General features: G+C 43.9%; 1 protein-coding gene across 1 annotated transcript; it reads left to right on the plus strand.

Annotated features, from left to right (window-relative positions):
* Positions 1 to 5,057: 5,057 nt before the first annotated feature.
* On the plus strand, positions 5,058 to 15,824 carry LOC142088072 (C-type lectin domain family 2 member L-like). The gene is made up of 6 exons (XM_075163014.1): positions 5,058 to 5,173; positions 8,098 to 8,848; positions 10,032 to 10,115; positions 10,801 to 10,985; positions 12,098 to 12,198; positions 13,891 to 15,824. Exons 2-6 carry the CDS (start codon positions 8,443 to 8,445, stop codon positions 14,006 to 14,008), a joined length of 894 nt encoding a protein of 297 aa, XP_075019115.1. The 5' UTR covers positions 5,058 to 5,173; positions 8,098 to 8,442; the 3' UTR covers positions 14,009 to 15,824.
* The last annotated feature ends 1,482 nt before the right edge of the window (positions 15,825 to 17,306 follow it).

Here is a 17,306-nt window from a genome sequence, read left to right on the forward strand (position 1 = left end):
GGCGCTCCGAAGCTAAGACAGAAACTTCTCCAAGAGCAGACACCCAACAGTGACAAGCCACTGGGACTGTACTAAACTACTTATGGATGCATGGCTCTCGCTGACGGGCAGGAGCTGTGGAGATGGCTTCACACTCCCCAAAATCACTACCCATTTCTAAGCTATCTTAAACCACTACAGTTGAGACATACTCTAAGAAAGAATGATTAGGTCAGTATGTCCAAAACTTTCACTTAGTCTGCATTTTCTTGGTGTGGCCACGTCAAAATATACGCCTACTACATGCAGAGGCTTTTTGTCTTAATTTCTCCAATCAAAATGCAAACTTAGGCAAACAAATGAGAACACAAAAGGAGCTCTCCATGTATTTTTTCATAATTAAAGAAAACATGCAACTAGTCGTAGTTTTAAAACACACTAACAAACAGCGGTCTGTCCTTTGATGGGCCAGTTTAGAAAAAGGATTTCAGAACCTGGCACAAATCTTTTGCTACAACCAGACAAAATGAAGACAGTGGATGGCCTCTCACTTCTCCGGGTACTTGTTCTTCTGCCTCACTTCAGATTAACTTTTTGGTGACACAGGCACAAACACTACGTATGTCTTTTGCGCTAGGTATAGAATCATGTCGTGGCAGGACTTGGTTCATGTTCCCTTCTGGCAGACCAAGGAGGGTTTTTCTACCTTCTTGTTCTCCTCTAAACAGCTGTAAATCTTAGTCAGGCTCTCCTGCATTTCTCTTCGTTGCCCAATGTTTCCAAGACCTTCTTCATCTGGCTGTCTCCTTCTTGCTGGTTTTTCTTTGTGCTTTCTCCACCCTGTAGTTCCGACAGACCTTGATTACCAGAAGACAATGACTTCCTGTGAATAATCTCTTCTGTTGATTTTTACTGAGTGTAAAGGCTCTTGGGAACTAGTGGATGAGTCACAGGCCTTCTTTACATGTGGCATTACCAAAGACTACTACTTTGTGTGACCTTTTATTTTGGCTCTCCTGTTGGACACTCTCTTTTCTAGGGAGGCAAGTGAATAATGAGGAACTATCCTCAGTACTATGCAAAGGAGTGAAATTTGAGGCAGGCACAGTATTACCATCTACTTCTGGTGAACCTGGAACTGGGGAAAGAAAAAAAAAGTCAAAGAAAGAATTTGAGTTGTGACAGGATGTAGAACCTCAACAGGCTGGAATAAACACAATTATCACTTTGGCAAGTAAGAGATAAAAAGTGGAGGACAGAGGGGTTCCTCTCTTATTTCACCCCTCAGTTCCTTGAGATCCTGTGCTGCACAGAAGAAATTGCCCCAATTTGAGGCAACAGGATAGTTTCTTCCTCCCTCTTTTGCCCAGAGGAAGAACTGCAGAGAGCAGCCAGGCAGTCCGCAGGCCCCGCAAACAGCTATTCAACAAGCCAAGGAAAGGACTCACAGCAACTCAGAGCCTTCTGCACTTTTACTTCACCTAGTTCACCCTTCCCCAAAATTGCAAAGTTCCCCCAAAGTTGCCACCAAGTGACTGTTAATTTTGCTTCACCTATTTGATCTGCTTAGACTGTAACCACAAGGCCAGGCTTTGCTGTCATTTCTCCAACATGAGGTCACCTGGAAATCTGTGCAGAAATGAATATGGCTCTAAGCTCCTCCTGTCCTGGACAAGCTGGCCTTCTACCAGGAGGAAGGCTGCTGTGGGATCCTGACAAAAGGGGGGCCTGTTTCTGTTCTCTCACCCTATTCTATCCCTGGGGGAGCATCAATGGACAATGTCTGCTGCTCTCAGGGTACTTTCAAGGACCGAAAGGTGTAGTGAGGGGTGCTCTGCTTGGTATTCTCCTCTAGTTCCTTATTTTTAACCCTCTGGTCCTTGCCCTCACTTTGTTTTTGTCCTTTTCTGCAATCGTTTTCTCTTTGTGTTCTCTTTTTCTCTTGCTCCCACACCATTTTTGAGGCAGGAGGCAGCATTTATTTTTGTTATGGATGGAAAAAACACCCCTACGGATGGAAATCAACAGTAGAGATAGCGGCCAGGAAATGAAGAAGGACTGGACCCCCCCACTTTCTGCAATTCAGTAGGTGGGATATGCCGACTGCTACAGTAGCAGGAGCATGTCACTCCTGCTCCTAGAGAGCTCATTTCCTGGTACCTACAATCCTCCCTGCACGAGCAGAAGCAGAAGCAGGAGAGCTACCATCACCACCACAACCTCACTACAACCACAGGAACTGCCACGCCAGTGCCGCAACCCATGCCTCCATCACCATCTGCACCTTCACGGTGATCTCCCTGTCGCCCCACAGTGGGAGTCATGGACCACAGCTACACACTATCACCTTGGCCCACGTGTCACCTACGGAGTGGAGAGCTGCTGCCCCTTTCCATCATACCCCACGGCACATCCCACAACCACTGACACTGAAAGAAGGAAGGACGAAGTGGAGTCCCCTTCAAGCACATGCTCCACACTGCTGCTGTGCCTTGCCCTTCTTGATCCCTTCCCTCTCTCTCTCCTCTTCCTTTTTAGTTAAGAAAACAGGAAACAAAAAAAGGTATTACTCTGTCCTTACAATGAAGAGATACTATTTTGTACTGGGCAGTTGATTGGCAAACATTTCTTGTTCCTCTCACAGGCCTTATGGGGTACTACTTGTCTCAGCAGCTTTTCTTCTGCAGACCATAAAGATACATGTGATGCAGTTGGCTACACTGGCTGCAGGGGAGATGGAGAAAGGGCTGGTGTTAACTCCACGCTCGCTGGAGTTCAGACTACACTGCACTGGTATTTCTGTGCATCACAGGAGTGCCGCATTTAAAGAAAGCATCCATATTCTGGTACAGTTTGCTGTTAAGGTTCTTGAATGCGTCCAGAGGAGGGCAACAAAGCTGGTGGAAGGGCTGGAAGGCATTCCTGTGAGGAGCGGCCGAGGACTTTGGGTTTGTCAGGTTTGGAGAAAAGGAGGCTGAGGGGCGACCTCATTGCTCTCTACAGCTTCCTGAGGAGGAGAAGTGGAGGGGGAGGTGCTGAGCTCTTCCCCCTGGTATCCAGTGATCGGACACGTGGGAATGGCTCAAAGTTGCATCAGAGGAGGTTCAGACTTGACATTAGGAAACATTTCTTTACCGAGATGGTGGTCAAACACTGGAACAGGCTTCCCAGAGAGGTGATCAATGCCCCAAGCCTGTCAGTGTTGAAGTGGCATTTGGATAACGCCCTTAACAACAGGCTTTAGCTTTTGGTCAGCCCCAAAGTGGTCAGGCAGTTGGGCTAGCTGATCATTGTAGGTCCTTTCCAACTGAAATATTCTCTTCTAACATAATCTTTTGGATTGCTTTAGAATACTCAAAAAAATTAAGGACACAAGACATGAAAGCAGCTCAAAAAATCATTTGTCTTTGTTGGTCTCATTCTTGCATTAAAATCAGGGAAGTGTTTGTTTAATACCTGAAACCAAGAACTTTAAATATCATTAAAATACATTTTTATATTAAGAGAGGAAAAAGTATTCAAATTACTTGCAGACCATGAGATCACAGTCCTTCAATAACAAATCTGCTTTGAGCAACTTATTCTACAGTTTCCTTTTCATTCAGACATCTGTTTACTGAAATTTATCTTACCACAGGAAGGATGACACACAAGCCCATGTCTTCTCCTTTCTTTCTCCTGCCTATAGATTCCCTATATAGGGACTGCAGCCCTCTGCACATTGGTTCTCACCGTAAAATGTGGATAACAATCATTTCTCTCTCTGGCCTTATGCAGCCCTTTTCCATTTAGACTGCAAGCTCTTCCTGGCAGAGATAATAATCTTCCTGTTGCTCTAAGTATTTACCATACAGAATCTTGCCTAGGACATCAATGTGAAAGAAACAGATACTCTAGTTTTATAGCGATGTCTGGTTTCCTGGCAACATTTTCTCTGCACCTCATCAGCCACCCTTATTGAACACAAGTATTTTAAACGGAAATAGATCATATGGTAGTCATATATGCAAAGCACAGCAATTATTTTTCCCCATCTCACTCTGATTTTGAATATGTCTGTAATAAGGATTACTTTCAGTTCCATAATAGGCCTAATCCACCATCAGATGGAATTTGCTTATGTTGCTAAAATATTTAATATTAATATTAATTTAATATTCTGTGGGGTGGAAGAAGAGAGCACCGACACAGCAAAATTTTCAGGCTACCCTGGATTATTTAGGTGATCAAGGACTTCAGCAGATAGTGAAGAAATGCAGATGCCTAAACAAGACATGTGAATTGACCCTACAATGACAACTGACATTTTATGTCAAAAAAAATGAAGTTAATGCACTATTTATTGCACATGGAAGAAAATTCATACGGTTGTAAACGATAAATGTATCAATGCAAGAAAAGGATTTTCTTGCTGCCAGACGGACATTTCGGTGATGACGTACTGCCAATGTAGATCTGCTGTCAAAACAGCAAGCAGGCTTATAGGACGCGTAAAGAATACGGTGGAGGATAGCACTGACAATATTACAATGCTCATATAAATCAATGGCATATCGGTTTCCTTTTTAGCACGTACTCGTCACACCATGAGATGGTCTGATCTCTTTGCAGACCCAAAAGCCCACGCAGGTCTCTTATTGCACTTCTCATACAACATCCTTCCCTTGCTTTGGTCCACCAAGGAGGACAGCACTTCTTGCTACAGTACCTTCCAGCACTGCAGCAGGCAATGCTGGGAAGAAAAGCTGTTAAACTGATCTAGGTGAGGAAAAGAAACCTTTCTGAGCGACCAAATATTATTCATGCTTTTGATGGAAAGTGCTCGGCTCCGCGGGCTGCAGCCGTGAGCCAGCTGCACAGGAAACAGAGTTGAGTAGCTCTGCCGAGCCCTTGTTAGATGACTCACCACTTCAAAAGTCACAGGTGATCTTTTGTCTCCTCTTTGGTCGAGAATGGACCTATCAATAGGAGCAATGGAGGGCTCTGGCTGATGATGTAGCTGCATGGTCTCGTTTCAGTTCTGGCCTCTAAGAGCTTCCTGGCGCAGATGCACAGCCTGCAGACATTTTGGGGAGAAACTTCTGATGCCTGCTACCCATACGGGGGACATGATGACACCAAACTCAACTGGCAAAATCTACGATTGGACTTTTTTGGAACCTTTTTTGGTTTGTGGCTGCAAAGGCTTCAAATGGTGAGTGACTTTTCAAGGTGTTAAACTTGATGTTTGCTCTACGGTGAATCACCTATTATCTATAAAGAAATTCTGCACTTTCCTGGAAGATAAATGTACAGGAAGTACAGCTACTAATCGTTATTGATTATCGTATTGAACCAGACCATCAGGTTCTGTAGATAAAGCCAAATAAGCTTTTTTATATCATCTGAGCTTTCTACCCTAATCTCCCTTCATCTTTTCCTTTCATTTTATTGTCTAAAACATAGATATTTCCCATATTATTTTTACTCATCTGACTAGTTTCATGTTACACAGCGGAAATGTTCACAACTTAAAGATAAGCAAATGCATTTGTCTTTCCAGTCTAACGATTTCACTTTGGGAATTGCAGGAACCTCTCAATATCATCCTGAAAATATATCACCTCAAAAAGTAATAAGCAGTAGAATAGTAAAAATTTTATAACTATTAAGAAAGAAATGTATTTTTGTCCAGCTCAACACAGGACTAATGAAAAATAAGCTCCAGGAATAGTAAGCAAAAAGCAAATCTTTCAGTACCTTCCTCCTCCTTATTTACAGGATTCTTATGGTACAGAGACATACTGAGATCAGGAGGCTTTGGGGGAGTACAATCGAAACATTACAAATAAGCCGTGCTTTTTGCTGCATGAGAGGTACCTATCTATGGATCAGGGTTACTAGCTTTAAAACATATAAAAAGGAACACAATGCACTGTAACATTAATTCAGCTCCTTTTCTAATAAGTGCATTGGCCCAATTCAGTGGGACCTTAAGAAACTAATACTTGTCTGATATATATAGACTTTATACTAGTGTTTCCAAAGCACCCCAAAATATCAGAAGTTAGTATCTTGCTTGGGGTACAAATGTCTCAAGGTCTGACTGAAGATTTTGAACTCACTAATGGTTCTTCCATTGCCTGGGGAAGGAGATAGAGATGGACTGACAAGTCAACCAAGAGCAGGGTAATTTAATCCACCCCAGCCTGTGCAATCACAGCGAGATTGCTACTAGCGCGGGAGCTGCTTAGTGGCACTCGAACTCGAGCGTCTCTGCAGCACGGTGCTGCGACCACAGCGCAGATGTTTCTTACATATATCCTCTACCTCTAAATTTCTGACATGCTGTGATTTCTCCTTGCATAACTTGAACACAATTCTTCAGAAAAGTTAGAGGTTGCATGTTAGTGGGTGATAAAAGGTAATCAAAGATTATTTGTGGTAGCAGTGAGGAGGGGGTGGCATCACAGAATCCAACTGTAACTTCTTGAGTCAGTCCCATGAGACTCCCAGTATCGCAGGGGCCATTTTTTTTCCAGAGAAAACAATTTCCTTTGGAAAATGCCATGCTTTTTACTTAGAATGTTTGCATTTTCTCCCTAATCATGGCAATATTTTGAAGTAATTTTCCAGTGATTCAGTTTGGAGGGTATTTTTGTCTTTTGCCTTTTTCCTTTAAAAAATTCCTATCTTCTTTTTCAATCTTCATCTTATAAAATGTGAGAACATTTCATGAAACCAAATATGCAGACAAAAAATAAATACATGGCCCTTGGAGTGCCTCACGGGAGACATTTTTTTCCTGCAAAAATAAACATTTCCCTTTTCCGAACAGCTGTCCTCAGTGTGTGAGACAGCCTCCAGTGATGTCCATGAGAGTTACCTGTGCAGAGGAATTTGCAGATTTACCTTCGCAGAGGCCCATATGCCTCAAGCTGGTAAGGCACAAGAAAGGAGAGCCAGCAATTGGGCATGGGTTGGACAAGTGTCCCCCTTGCACTCTGCCTATACACTGCGTTCTGCTCTGGTACGAGGATGAACAAGATCCTCCAAGATCAGCCTGAACACTCGGTGCAAATGCTCAACTAGTCTATTGGTAGTTCGGCAGCAGCCCTCCCTCACTGAAGCATTAAGCTCAGGTGGTGGGAGCCCGCCAAATCACGTGTCCCCGGTAGCAGCAGCAGCCTGCTTACTCTTCAGTCTGGAGGTGTCTTAGCCAAAATGATCTGGGAAAGTAAAGGTCAAGTGTCTCGCTTATAAGCATCTGGAGTTATAACTATAGCAGTTTTGGAGCATCAGATGATTCACAACTGAAGATGCTACAGGTTCTCAGTTTTTTTCGTCAGCCTGGAGAATGGCCTGCAACGGTCAAAACTATCTATCTTTTGTATTAGTGGGTGAGTAAGTGTGAAAAGAGTACCCGTGAATGCTCTGCGGTTATAAGCCACAGTAAGTTATTTTTGACCTCAGTAACAGGCAGGTCTGAATGGCAAAAGAGCAAGCCACTTCTTCAGAGTGAATAAATGCTGAATACTTGTTCTTGAATAATAGCTGTGCATACATTCATATTCCACTATCACCTTGTATGCAAAATCTGCTCTGTATGAGACAGGTATTGAACCTCTCTGCTGTCCTAATTCCACACCCCACTCTCATTCTCTGCCCCTCTGGGTTCAGGTCTCCCAAAACCTCTTAAAGTGTCTACAGCTTGTGCTGTCTGGACCCATTACCTCTTGCCTCTCCCTTTCTCTCTCTCCTGGGAATCTTCAATTCCCTAACTTCCCTGAAGCCACCATGCTTTAAGCCTTGTTTGCACATATGTTTTGGATTCTTCCTCACCCTTTTGCCTTTCTGTTTCTTCTCAAGTGTCAGCCCGGGCATGCTGGCCTGTCGAGCTCTCCCAGTCGATTGCTTAAATGAGCATCTGGTGCAGACAAAGGCTAAAATCAACTGCAAGTCAATTTTTATTTATGGAAGTATAAAGTTTATACGGCTCTTTATTACCTGTAAATATAAACACTTGGAGATAATTTTCAGCAACTGACCACTGCTCAAAATCCTTGACAATCACAGTAATTGGAGACTGCAATGAAAGCATAAAGTGTAACGCTCCATTCTCATGGGTTTCTGTTTAAGGTTTTCTCCTCAGGTACAGTTTTGGATAAACTGTCACTGAATTCCTCGTCAGCCTCGCACAGAGCCCGCACGTTGACTTGAAGAGAGCCTCTGGCTATTTGAACATGCAACACAGCCAAGATCTGTTGTAAGTAAACCAGTTGCTGTGCGTAACACACCAGGTGAAATGTCTGCGCTGTGTGCCAACCCTCCGCGTATGTATGGCCCTATCTTACAAGCAATGCTACCACTTCCGATACACCTTCATCCCCACAGCTGGCAAGTCAGAACCATGCTTTCCTGGGTGAGGCAAATCACTGGCCAGGTTTTCCAGAAGAGATCAAGTTTTAAGGAGCCGACGTTTAAATGCAACGGCAGCAAGAGCCTTCTGCCTTTATGTTAGGTCCCTCCCAAGTCCCGAAATCTGCTGATGTCAGAGAATCACAGCGAGATCTGGTGGGAGCCAAGTTCTTCTTAAACCTTTTCCCATTTTCTTTTTCTGTCACAAGGCGGTGTGGTTGGCACCGAGCCCACGCACCGTCACGATGCACCCGGGAGGCCCGGCCCCTCCCCGCGCCCCGCCGCTGCCGGGGCCGATGCCGGGGGAAGCGGATCCCCGCCGCCGGCCCCCGCCCCCGAGGCCGGCCGCTCGGGCAGTTCCGGCCCCGTGATTCCCCCACCCGGCGGGGCAGCCGCTCCGCATCCATGGGACGCCGAGGGGGCGGCGGCGACCGCAGCGGCTCCCCGGAGCGGGGGACGGCGTCCCGCAAAGGTGAAGGGGCAAAGGGGGAGGGGCCGGGGGCGACGTGGCGGGGGCTCCCGTGGCCGCAGCCGGGCGGGGAGCCAGGAGACCCCGCCGGGGAGAGGGGCGGCGAGCAGGCGCGCTGTCGGGGGGGGAGTCGCCGTGCAGCCCCCGGCCCCGGGGCGGGAAGGCCTCCCGCTCCGCCCGGCCCGGGAGCGCAGCCGTGGGGCTGGGCGCGGCGGCTGCTGTCCTGCGGCGTCCCGGGAGCTGCCCGGCCGCTGGAAAACCCCCTGGCCGAGGCACGCCTCCGGGTGTCCGCCCGGCGTGGAGGGGCCGATCCCGTGGCGGTCCCGCCGTCGAGGGGCACCGGCCACCCGGGGCAGCGCTGGGCTGGCGGGGAGGCGGACGGTGCCTGGCTCCGGGCTGCAAGATCCACCCGAGAAATGCCCCTGTGTGCCGGGTCGTCGTGTGGACTGCGGCGTGCGTGGGGCCGGCTGGGAATCAGCCCCGTGCCAGCGTCCCGTGGGGCTCACGTTATGCGTGGAGGCTAGATAACCCCACCTGCGTGCTCTGGCGCTTCCCAGAGGTAGGAGGTGCTGGCAGCAGAGTGACCACCAGTGGGAGGGAACCCTCCCTTTGCAGCCTTTCAGGGGCACCTCATCCCTTCCTACTGCCTGCGAAGTTTGACACAAGACACGGCGGTGGCAAGTTGGTGGGTCCTTTCCACCTCCAAACCCAGCTCACTCCTGGCTCCTGGAAGGGAGATGGGATGAAAAGGGGAGTTTGGAAAGGTGTCACTGTGGGATAAGGCTGGATGTTCCTCAGGAGTTTTGGGTTCCAGAGCTGATGACTTGTCTTATTTCTCTTACCCGATGCCATGTTTAGGTATCAGGTCAACCTCAAACTTACTGTCTCGATCCTCATTTCTTCCATGCTCATTACTTTCTTTTTCAATCACTTTGGAGTGTCGGGAACTGCTTCACTATTAGGTTAAGTTCTGGATGATGTAGTTAAAATTCAGAGTAGTTCACAGTTCTTGTTAGCTGAGTAGCTTTGTGATGACAAGCTAAATGTCACACACTTCCTAGTCTTTAGCTCTGCTCCCAGCCTGCTCTCCACGGAGAACGACTTTTTTTCGAACAGCTTCATGGATCTGCGGCTCTACTCCCCTTTCAGCTGGTTTTATTTTAAATTCCTGGCATTCTTTTTTCAGGTCTATTCTCAAATATCTGGTTATGGCGAGGTGTCACTGGAGTCCTTACTGCTGCTGTCATTTTGATTTTGTGTATTCAGTTTGGTAAGTGTGTAAATCATTTAAAAAGAAAACATGATTAGCCTTAGAAATTACTAGATAAAATATATATATTCTGGCCAGAAGTCCCTCAAAAGGTTTATTCACAACTTACCTTATCTCAAAGTTAAATAGATGTCGCATGACATAGTGTTTAAAATTGCAGTCAAGTGCTGGAGAAATGACTCCACTAGTTGCAGTGGCATTAGGCAGCGTTCACTTTAGTCTTAGTGAGCTTCTGGCATTCAATTTTATAACTTTACTGTTGGTCTTAATCCAAGTTCAAGAAAACAAGTAACAAATGGAAGATTGTTCTTTGCAACCAATCTGTAGTCCTTCAAAAAATGACACTATAATAAACAAAACTATTAATTCAGCTGCAAGGAGGCAACCCTTGCAAAAACTATAGGTGTCAGAAATATTTCAGTTGTAGAAGAGTCCTTGAAGGATATGTTCTTGTCACCTTCTCAGCTACTTCTACCAATCTGCCCCTGATCGTCACTTTAAAGGTATGTCAGCAACCATAAGGGTTCACAATAGTTTACAATAATTATTTCTGCTGGGCAGAAGTAATAACTCCATGGTTAGACTTAGATGATTTTAGATTATGCAGTCAGAAAGCAAGCTAAAAAGCTCTAGAAACCGTTTCCAGTTGGAAGAAGTAGGTAGATTGTTTTTTGTCTTTTCACAGTAAACCGTTCTTCGGCCAAAGATTTCCCTGTCTGTCCTTCCCTGGAACTCTGTCCATCAGGTTGGCTGTATTTCCAGAGGAAATGCTACTACCTCTCGGAGAATGAAGCCAACTGGAACTCCAGTCAGAGCCTCTGCTCTTTGCACAATGCCTCCCTCCTGGTGATCGAAAATCATCAGGAACTGGTAAGGAAACAAATGGGGGGTCCTGGTTTCACCCATCTCACTTCTAGGGAGCTGCACAGTGAACCAGTGTGTTCCTCCAGCCTCTTAAGCTGAGCGGTATGAAAGCTGATGTAAAGACCGTGACAAGTCACAGCTTGCAGAAAGCTGTGTGACTCCTCTCCCTGCAAACAGCAAACATCAGTTTTAGCAGCTGATGTTTTAGAAGATGCCTGAGGCTTATCTGAGTTAAATTAGATGCTGCTCGCATTGAAGGCAAGTATGAGGGTAAGCACTGTTGTGTCTCATTTATCTTTAATTAGACAACTGTTCTCTCTTAGCAAGATAAGTTAATGACAACCAGGTTGGTAGATATGTTAGTCTTGACCTTTGGAGTTAGGAGATAGTTATCCTAACTACAGCTTGGAGCATCTTTTTCTGTATTATACTGCAATGTTAGGAAAGATTCCACCTAGCACAAAGACCTAGGAGAATATATTCTTCCATATATGTAACAGACCTTGATAGCAGACCTTGGTATTTTAAAACAGCCTCTCTCTAGGTCAGTCAACCCTATCTCAGACACCAGTATAATGGACGTACTAGGTGCAGATGTCAATCCTGTTGCACACGCTGGCAAGGATCTTCCTTTACTAATTTCTAAAATGTCTTCCACAAATCCTTGCTAGCTGATGATAAAAAGTCAATATGATGAAGATGCATCAGCAATGGAGAAATGCATTAGCTGCAAAGGTGTTCATTGTTCTTTGGAAACTTTCTTGTGGAGAGACAGTAAAATGATGCGTTTGCAATTCCATAGCAGTTCTTAATATTCAGTAGTATACTTGTGTTCTCGTGGTTGCATTTCTGTCACTACAATATCTGAGTGTTGCAGGGATCCTGTCTCAAAATTAATCCATTTGATTTCTGATGAGTTGTAAGTTCTATTTCAGTTGCGTGGATTGCACAAGATCCAGATGCTGCAGTACTCTGTAGATTTAGTCCTTAATACTGTTTCTTCTGGGAAAAAGGCAAGATCATTGTTTTGCTTTCTAGCTCTGGATCAAAGACTTTGTATTTTGATAACTGGACTGAACATGCAAAACTTCGTTTCTCATATGAGTTTATTCTTACAGAGTTTTATGATGAAGATAACAAAGGAAGACCCATGGATTGGACTCTATAAAAGAAATGAAGAGTTCTTTTGGGTAAATGGGAAAGCATTAGACAATAAACTGTAAGTCGATGTTGAGGGTTTTTGCTGGTGATCCTAAATTATAGGGGAGTAAGAAAGGATAACTAATGTAGATATAGACAGGGACTTGAAAGAAATATCTGTAATGAAATTGAAGGAATGACTCTGGAAAGAGCATGGAATACAACAAAGATTTCACATAGCGTTGTTAGAACTGTGACGGATGAAGGTTAGGAGATAAATTTGTAATGCCAGGTTCAGAAGCAACATGAGATGGGAGCTCATGGTAACAGGCAGTATAGCAAAGTGAAAGTTAAAACAAGAGACCCCCAAGATACCAAAGCAACAGGGCGAGGAACGGAAGTTATAATAACACAAATTCCTTGTTACAGAATATATTTTGCAAAAGTGCAAACCTGCATGCAACCTGCACGAGGTTTATGGCAAAGATGTTTGGGAGGCTTCTGAGAGATGTTTTCATACTTCTTATGGCACGTGCCTACAAAAAAGGCTGCTGGAGGGAAAGGTGAAGCTGTGAATTTATGTTGCATGAGCTACTCTGTGGTCATGGTCTTATGCTCTGTCCCAACAGTGTCAGGTGTGGGGCAGTTTATTCCTCCCACCGACAGTTGTCCCATCTTCTCAGAGACTACTGCTTTTCGTCCTGGGGCAGGTGCCGGCAGGAGTCGGTAGAATCACCAGTGACAGTAATAAGCTTTGAGATTTCACAAGTCTGAAATTAACTTTTATTTAAAATTATTTTTTTTTATTTAAATTTTCCACTTTTTAAGTTTGTGACATCGCTAGTGGTGCGTGACTGTATTCAGTTCATCTCCAAGACTTGAGGGCTTGATCTGATAAAGACTTTACACATTTAATGTGAGATGTGAGCAGCATGTAGGCATCTGAAATTGAAAATTGCAGTCCTTCCCACTCTTGCTTATCCCCTGCCTTCGATACAAACATCCACTGATGCTTTCATTTTCAGTTCAGCTGGAAGCTCTTCATATTCTTAGACTTCTGCCTCTGTGCGTGCCTCAAACTGATCCTCCTGTCTTTAGAAGGGTGAACACCTTGAAGTCTAAGCTCCATTGCTATTAGAGTCGTGTTGATACTGGTGGGGATTTGTCCCTTGGCTTTTCTAGAGACCGTACGTGTTTGGTTGGCCTATTACAGAACACTGTAATACTTTGTTTGAAAACACAGTTGGCGAAGGAGACCCTTACCTCTTACATAGGGACACCTACGGTGTGGGGACTGAGGTTCGCTTCCTGTTTTCCACCACCCCCTTAACCATAGTGCCATGTTCGGCTCTGAGGAAGAGGGAAATGAGAAAGGCATTTGTTTCGCAGCCTCTGCTGGAATGTTTTAGCTGTGTAGAAGGATGTGGAAGTCAAAGTGGAGCCAGTCTTGATAGCACAGCATCCTTGAGAAAGGCAAACCTGAATTCCAGTCTCCACTCTAAGGGTGTATTTCACATGAAGCAATCACCAGACAAGATGCAGGAGTACTGCAAGTCCTAGATTTTGTATTCTGGGGGCCGGGTCCCGTTAAAAAAAGACAATCTTTGTGGTGTTCTCTTCAAAGCACAAGCTATCATCCTCCTGCAATGCCTTGCCTGTGGTAAATCAGGCTTTGTACAAAGAGAACCTGTGATCCCCATAGTTCCCTTTGCTCTATTGCATTATTTGATTGTGGGTATCAAAGTAATCATGTCTTTATTCTCCCTTACAGGATTGAAGTAAAAGGCTCTGGAAACTGTGCCTATCTTGAGTCAAAAGGAGTCTCGGCCTCTGGATGTTATTTAACCAGGAAGTGGGTCTGTAGCTTGAATATTAGCTTAGCACGATAAAGGTGGATGGAGCCACCACCTCTGACACTTAGCGCTCTGATAAGATGTCTACATGGGCTACGTCTGTACTCTGGGACCTGGGAACCTCAGCTCCTGCCTGGAGGTGAATGACTTTTCTGGTAGCCAGAACTCTCCACCCATGGAGGAAGCCTCCGTTTTTGAACGATGTCGTTTAAATGGCTTGCGTCAGCACCATTTCCTTGCCCCCTTTTCCTAGCTGCTGCTTAGCCTGTAGTTTCCTTTCTTTGTGTCATCAGTATTTCTTCCATTAACTCTTCTCTTGCGGGATCCTGAGCAGCTGCTCTTTCTTTTCCTTTCTGGTGTGCAGTTGCAGGTAGTTGTTCCGCTTTTCCCTCAGCCAAGCTCTGTGTGCGGGGATGGGTGGAGTAGTGGGTCTGCCTGAAGGTCTGCCCGTGCCTCTCCGATACAGGGGGATGCGGAAACGAGCACTGTTGTTTTAGACAGGATCGTTGCGGATTTCGCTCTCCCAGTTTGATGGGGTGCATCTTGTGCGACTCTGCGTTGCATTCAGTGTTTTGTTACTGTTATTTTACATTAATCTTGTTAAATTAGCTTGACAGTATTATTATCTTTGGGATTTATGTAGCTGCACTGCGCCTGCAGTTCTCCTTCCCACAGCACTTATCTTAGCAAAAAAAAGTCAGAATGCGTAGAGTAGTTATTGACCTGAGGATCTGCACTGATGGGGAAAAAGAGCTTGAACTGAAAAAGTAATAGGCAAGCTGCAGGCAATGTTAATGTTGTAAAGTTAGAAATAGTCCTCACTGCAAACAGGCAAAATCATAAGTAGAGAATAAGAGAATTAACAGCAAAGGACGTTTCTCCATGGTTTCCTCGTGTCCTGTGCCTATCGGAGCGTGAGGCTTCCGAGCAAGTGGTACATTTCTGCATGGACAATCAGTGTTTTGTTCTCTGTGCGTGTATTATTTTCAGCAGCAACACTCAGTGCTCTTGAATTGCTGTGAGTCTGAACAGAATTAGGGCACAATCCTGCTGAACTCTGTCCACTCATGTCTAGCAGGTACCCTGAAGATTAAAAGTGACGTTTGACCAGAGGAAGCAAACCAGCTTATTTTTCTGGAGGGACTATTCCTGTCGGGTTTCTAAAGAAGGAAGAATGGGGAATTTGCGTGTATAGCAGGGCAAAATACTTCCCTGCTCGGAGTAAAGTCTGGAAAATTGGTTTTCTTGTGATCTGGATGCTATAGAGAGGACTCTCGACTCCGCGGGACTTCTTGAAGGAGCAAGTGGAGCCATTTTTGGAGTAGCCGCTAGAGTGCACTGTAGTTTCAGGGAAGGGAAGATAATTGTGTCTTCTCATTTTTTAAGAATGTAAAATTGCACCATGTTTGACAGGTTATTTGGAGTGTTGTTGGTTCGTTGGGTTTTTTTGTCCTATTTGTAATTATTTTTGCTTTCACTGTGTTTTTATGCAAATTTAATTGCTGTCTGGTTTTGTTCAGTGTCTTGTTTATGCCTTCATTATTTTCTGTGACAATAGGACTTTACTGTAACAGTACAGATATTGTTAACAGCTTGTGACTTTAAGATGTTTATTTATATATGATCACTAATTTTGCTGAACTACACTTGTTTTTTAATTGCTTGTAGTCTTTATAGGCACAGTAACAGGACTCTACACTATGAATAGCCTAATGATCTATGTGTTAATTTATGTGTAACTACTTGGGGGGGGTTATTCTGCAATGTTTTTAAATTAACTAGCTCTGAAGGATATGGTATGTGCAATAGTCCTGAAAAGATACTCAATAAATATCTTCACAGAACCTCTGAATTACAGCAGTTTGTGTCTTAATAGCGTGCCATTAAAAGTATTTTTCAGCTCAGGCACCATTTCGGGAAAAAAAATCACCAGACTGAAGCAAAGTAACATTTTCAGGTTTTTAATATGAAAAGATCTTTAATCATGATGTTGGGGTTGACATGAGACAAGACATTTAACCCAAAAAAGAATGCATTTCACTTCCTAAGACTTCTAACACATTTTCACACTTCAAAATGTGTCACTTTTAACAAAAGCATTTAACTGAAATGCTGAAGTACTACTCTGGAAATGCTGAAATGCGCATAGTGAAACACATACAGTACAGTAACTTTGGAGGGAAACGTGGAATTTTCTGCAGTTCACTCTTGCAAAATTTTCCGAGTATTTGCATTAGGGGCATAGTAAAGGTACATTTCACAAATTTAGTAGAAATTGTAAGGGATAAGGAGTATTCATGTACTGTGTTGTGTCTTAACCTTTCTTAATGAGCTGATTTACCTGAATATTTCCTTTAACTACAAAATAACGTTGCTCTTACGGTTTTTTTTTTCCATCAGTGTCATCTACGGATAGAGTCCAAAAATGGGAAATTTTGGTTCTTAAAGGAGGTTTTGAAGAAACTATGAGCACAGGTTATAATGAAGGCTTTTTGTAATCTGACTCTTAATGGGTGCAGTTAGTATCTTCTTTAGTATCCAAAGTTTGTCATGCTAAGAAACGAAGGGTCAGGCTGAAAATGCTTTACTCAGAATGGGGCTTAATGAAGTGTTTCACTTCAATGACCATTTTTTTTCCTTTTTTTTTTTTTTTTTTACATCCGTGGAATTACTCAAGGTTTAGTGACTGCTTAAAATGTAGGTAAAAGCTGCGGTAAGGCCTTGCAAAAACACGTTTAATTACATTAGTAACAATGAGAATGCTCAAATACTGGTTGTTTCATGAATATTGTTAAAACCTAAACACCACAACCAATTTGAGAGAAGCCAGCTTAAGAGTTTAAGTTTTTCTAGTTAAATTCAGCGTGGCTTGAGAAACATCTGCCATAAAAACAGCAATTCAGCAGTCATCTGCAATGCATGAAGGGTATGCTTTAAGTACCCTGAAGTTACATTTTTCTCAATGGGGAATATATCTATATATCTATATAAAAAAATATATGTTATATGTAGATATAGATATGTTATTGATATAGATAGATAGATATATCTTATTCATTTCAGACTCTTTCCTTGTCTTTGCTTCTCTGTCTGAATAAACAAACCAATCCTCTTCCCCACACACGTGCTGCACTGAGTTTGGGGGATTTTTTTTGTTGTTGTTTTTTTAACATGAGAATAACAGCAGTCTTTCAAATGAGTCTTTAGCTGCTGATGCTGTATTTTGTAAGGTAAATCTGTGTTGTCTTTTCATTTGAAAGGAAGTCAGCCACGCTGAAGGTACGGTTCGCTTTTTAATCTGTAGCCCCGAAGTCCTTCTGAAGAGCCATGGTGC

The sequence above is a fragment of the Calonectris borealis genome, chromosome 1, assembly GCF_964195595.1.
Source record: "Calonectris borealis chromosome 1, bCalBor7.hap1.2, whole genome shotgun sequence".
Classification (NCBI taxonomy): Eukaryota; Metazoa; Chordata; class Aves; order Procellariiformes; family Procellariidae; genus Calonectris; species Calonectris borealis.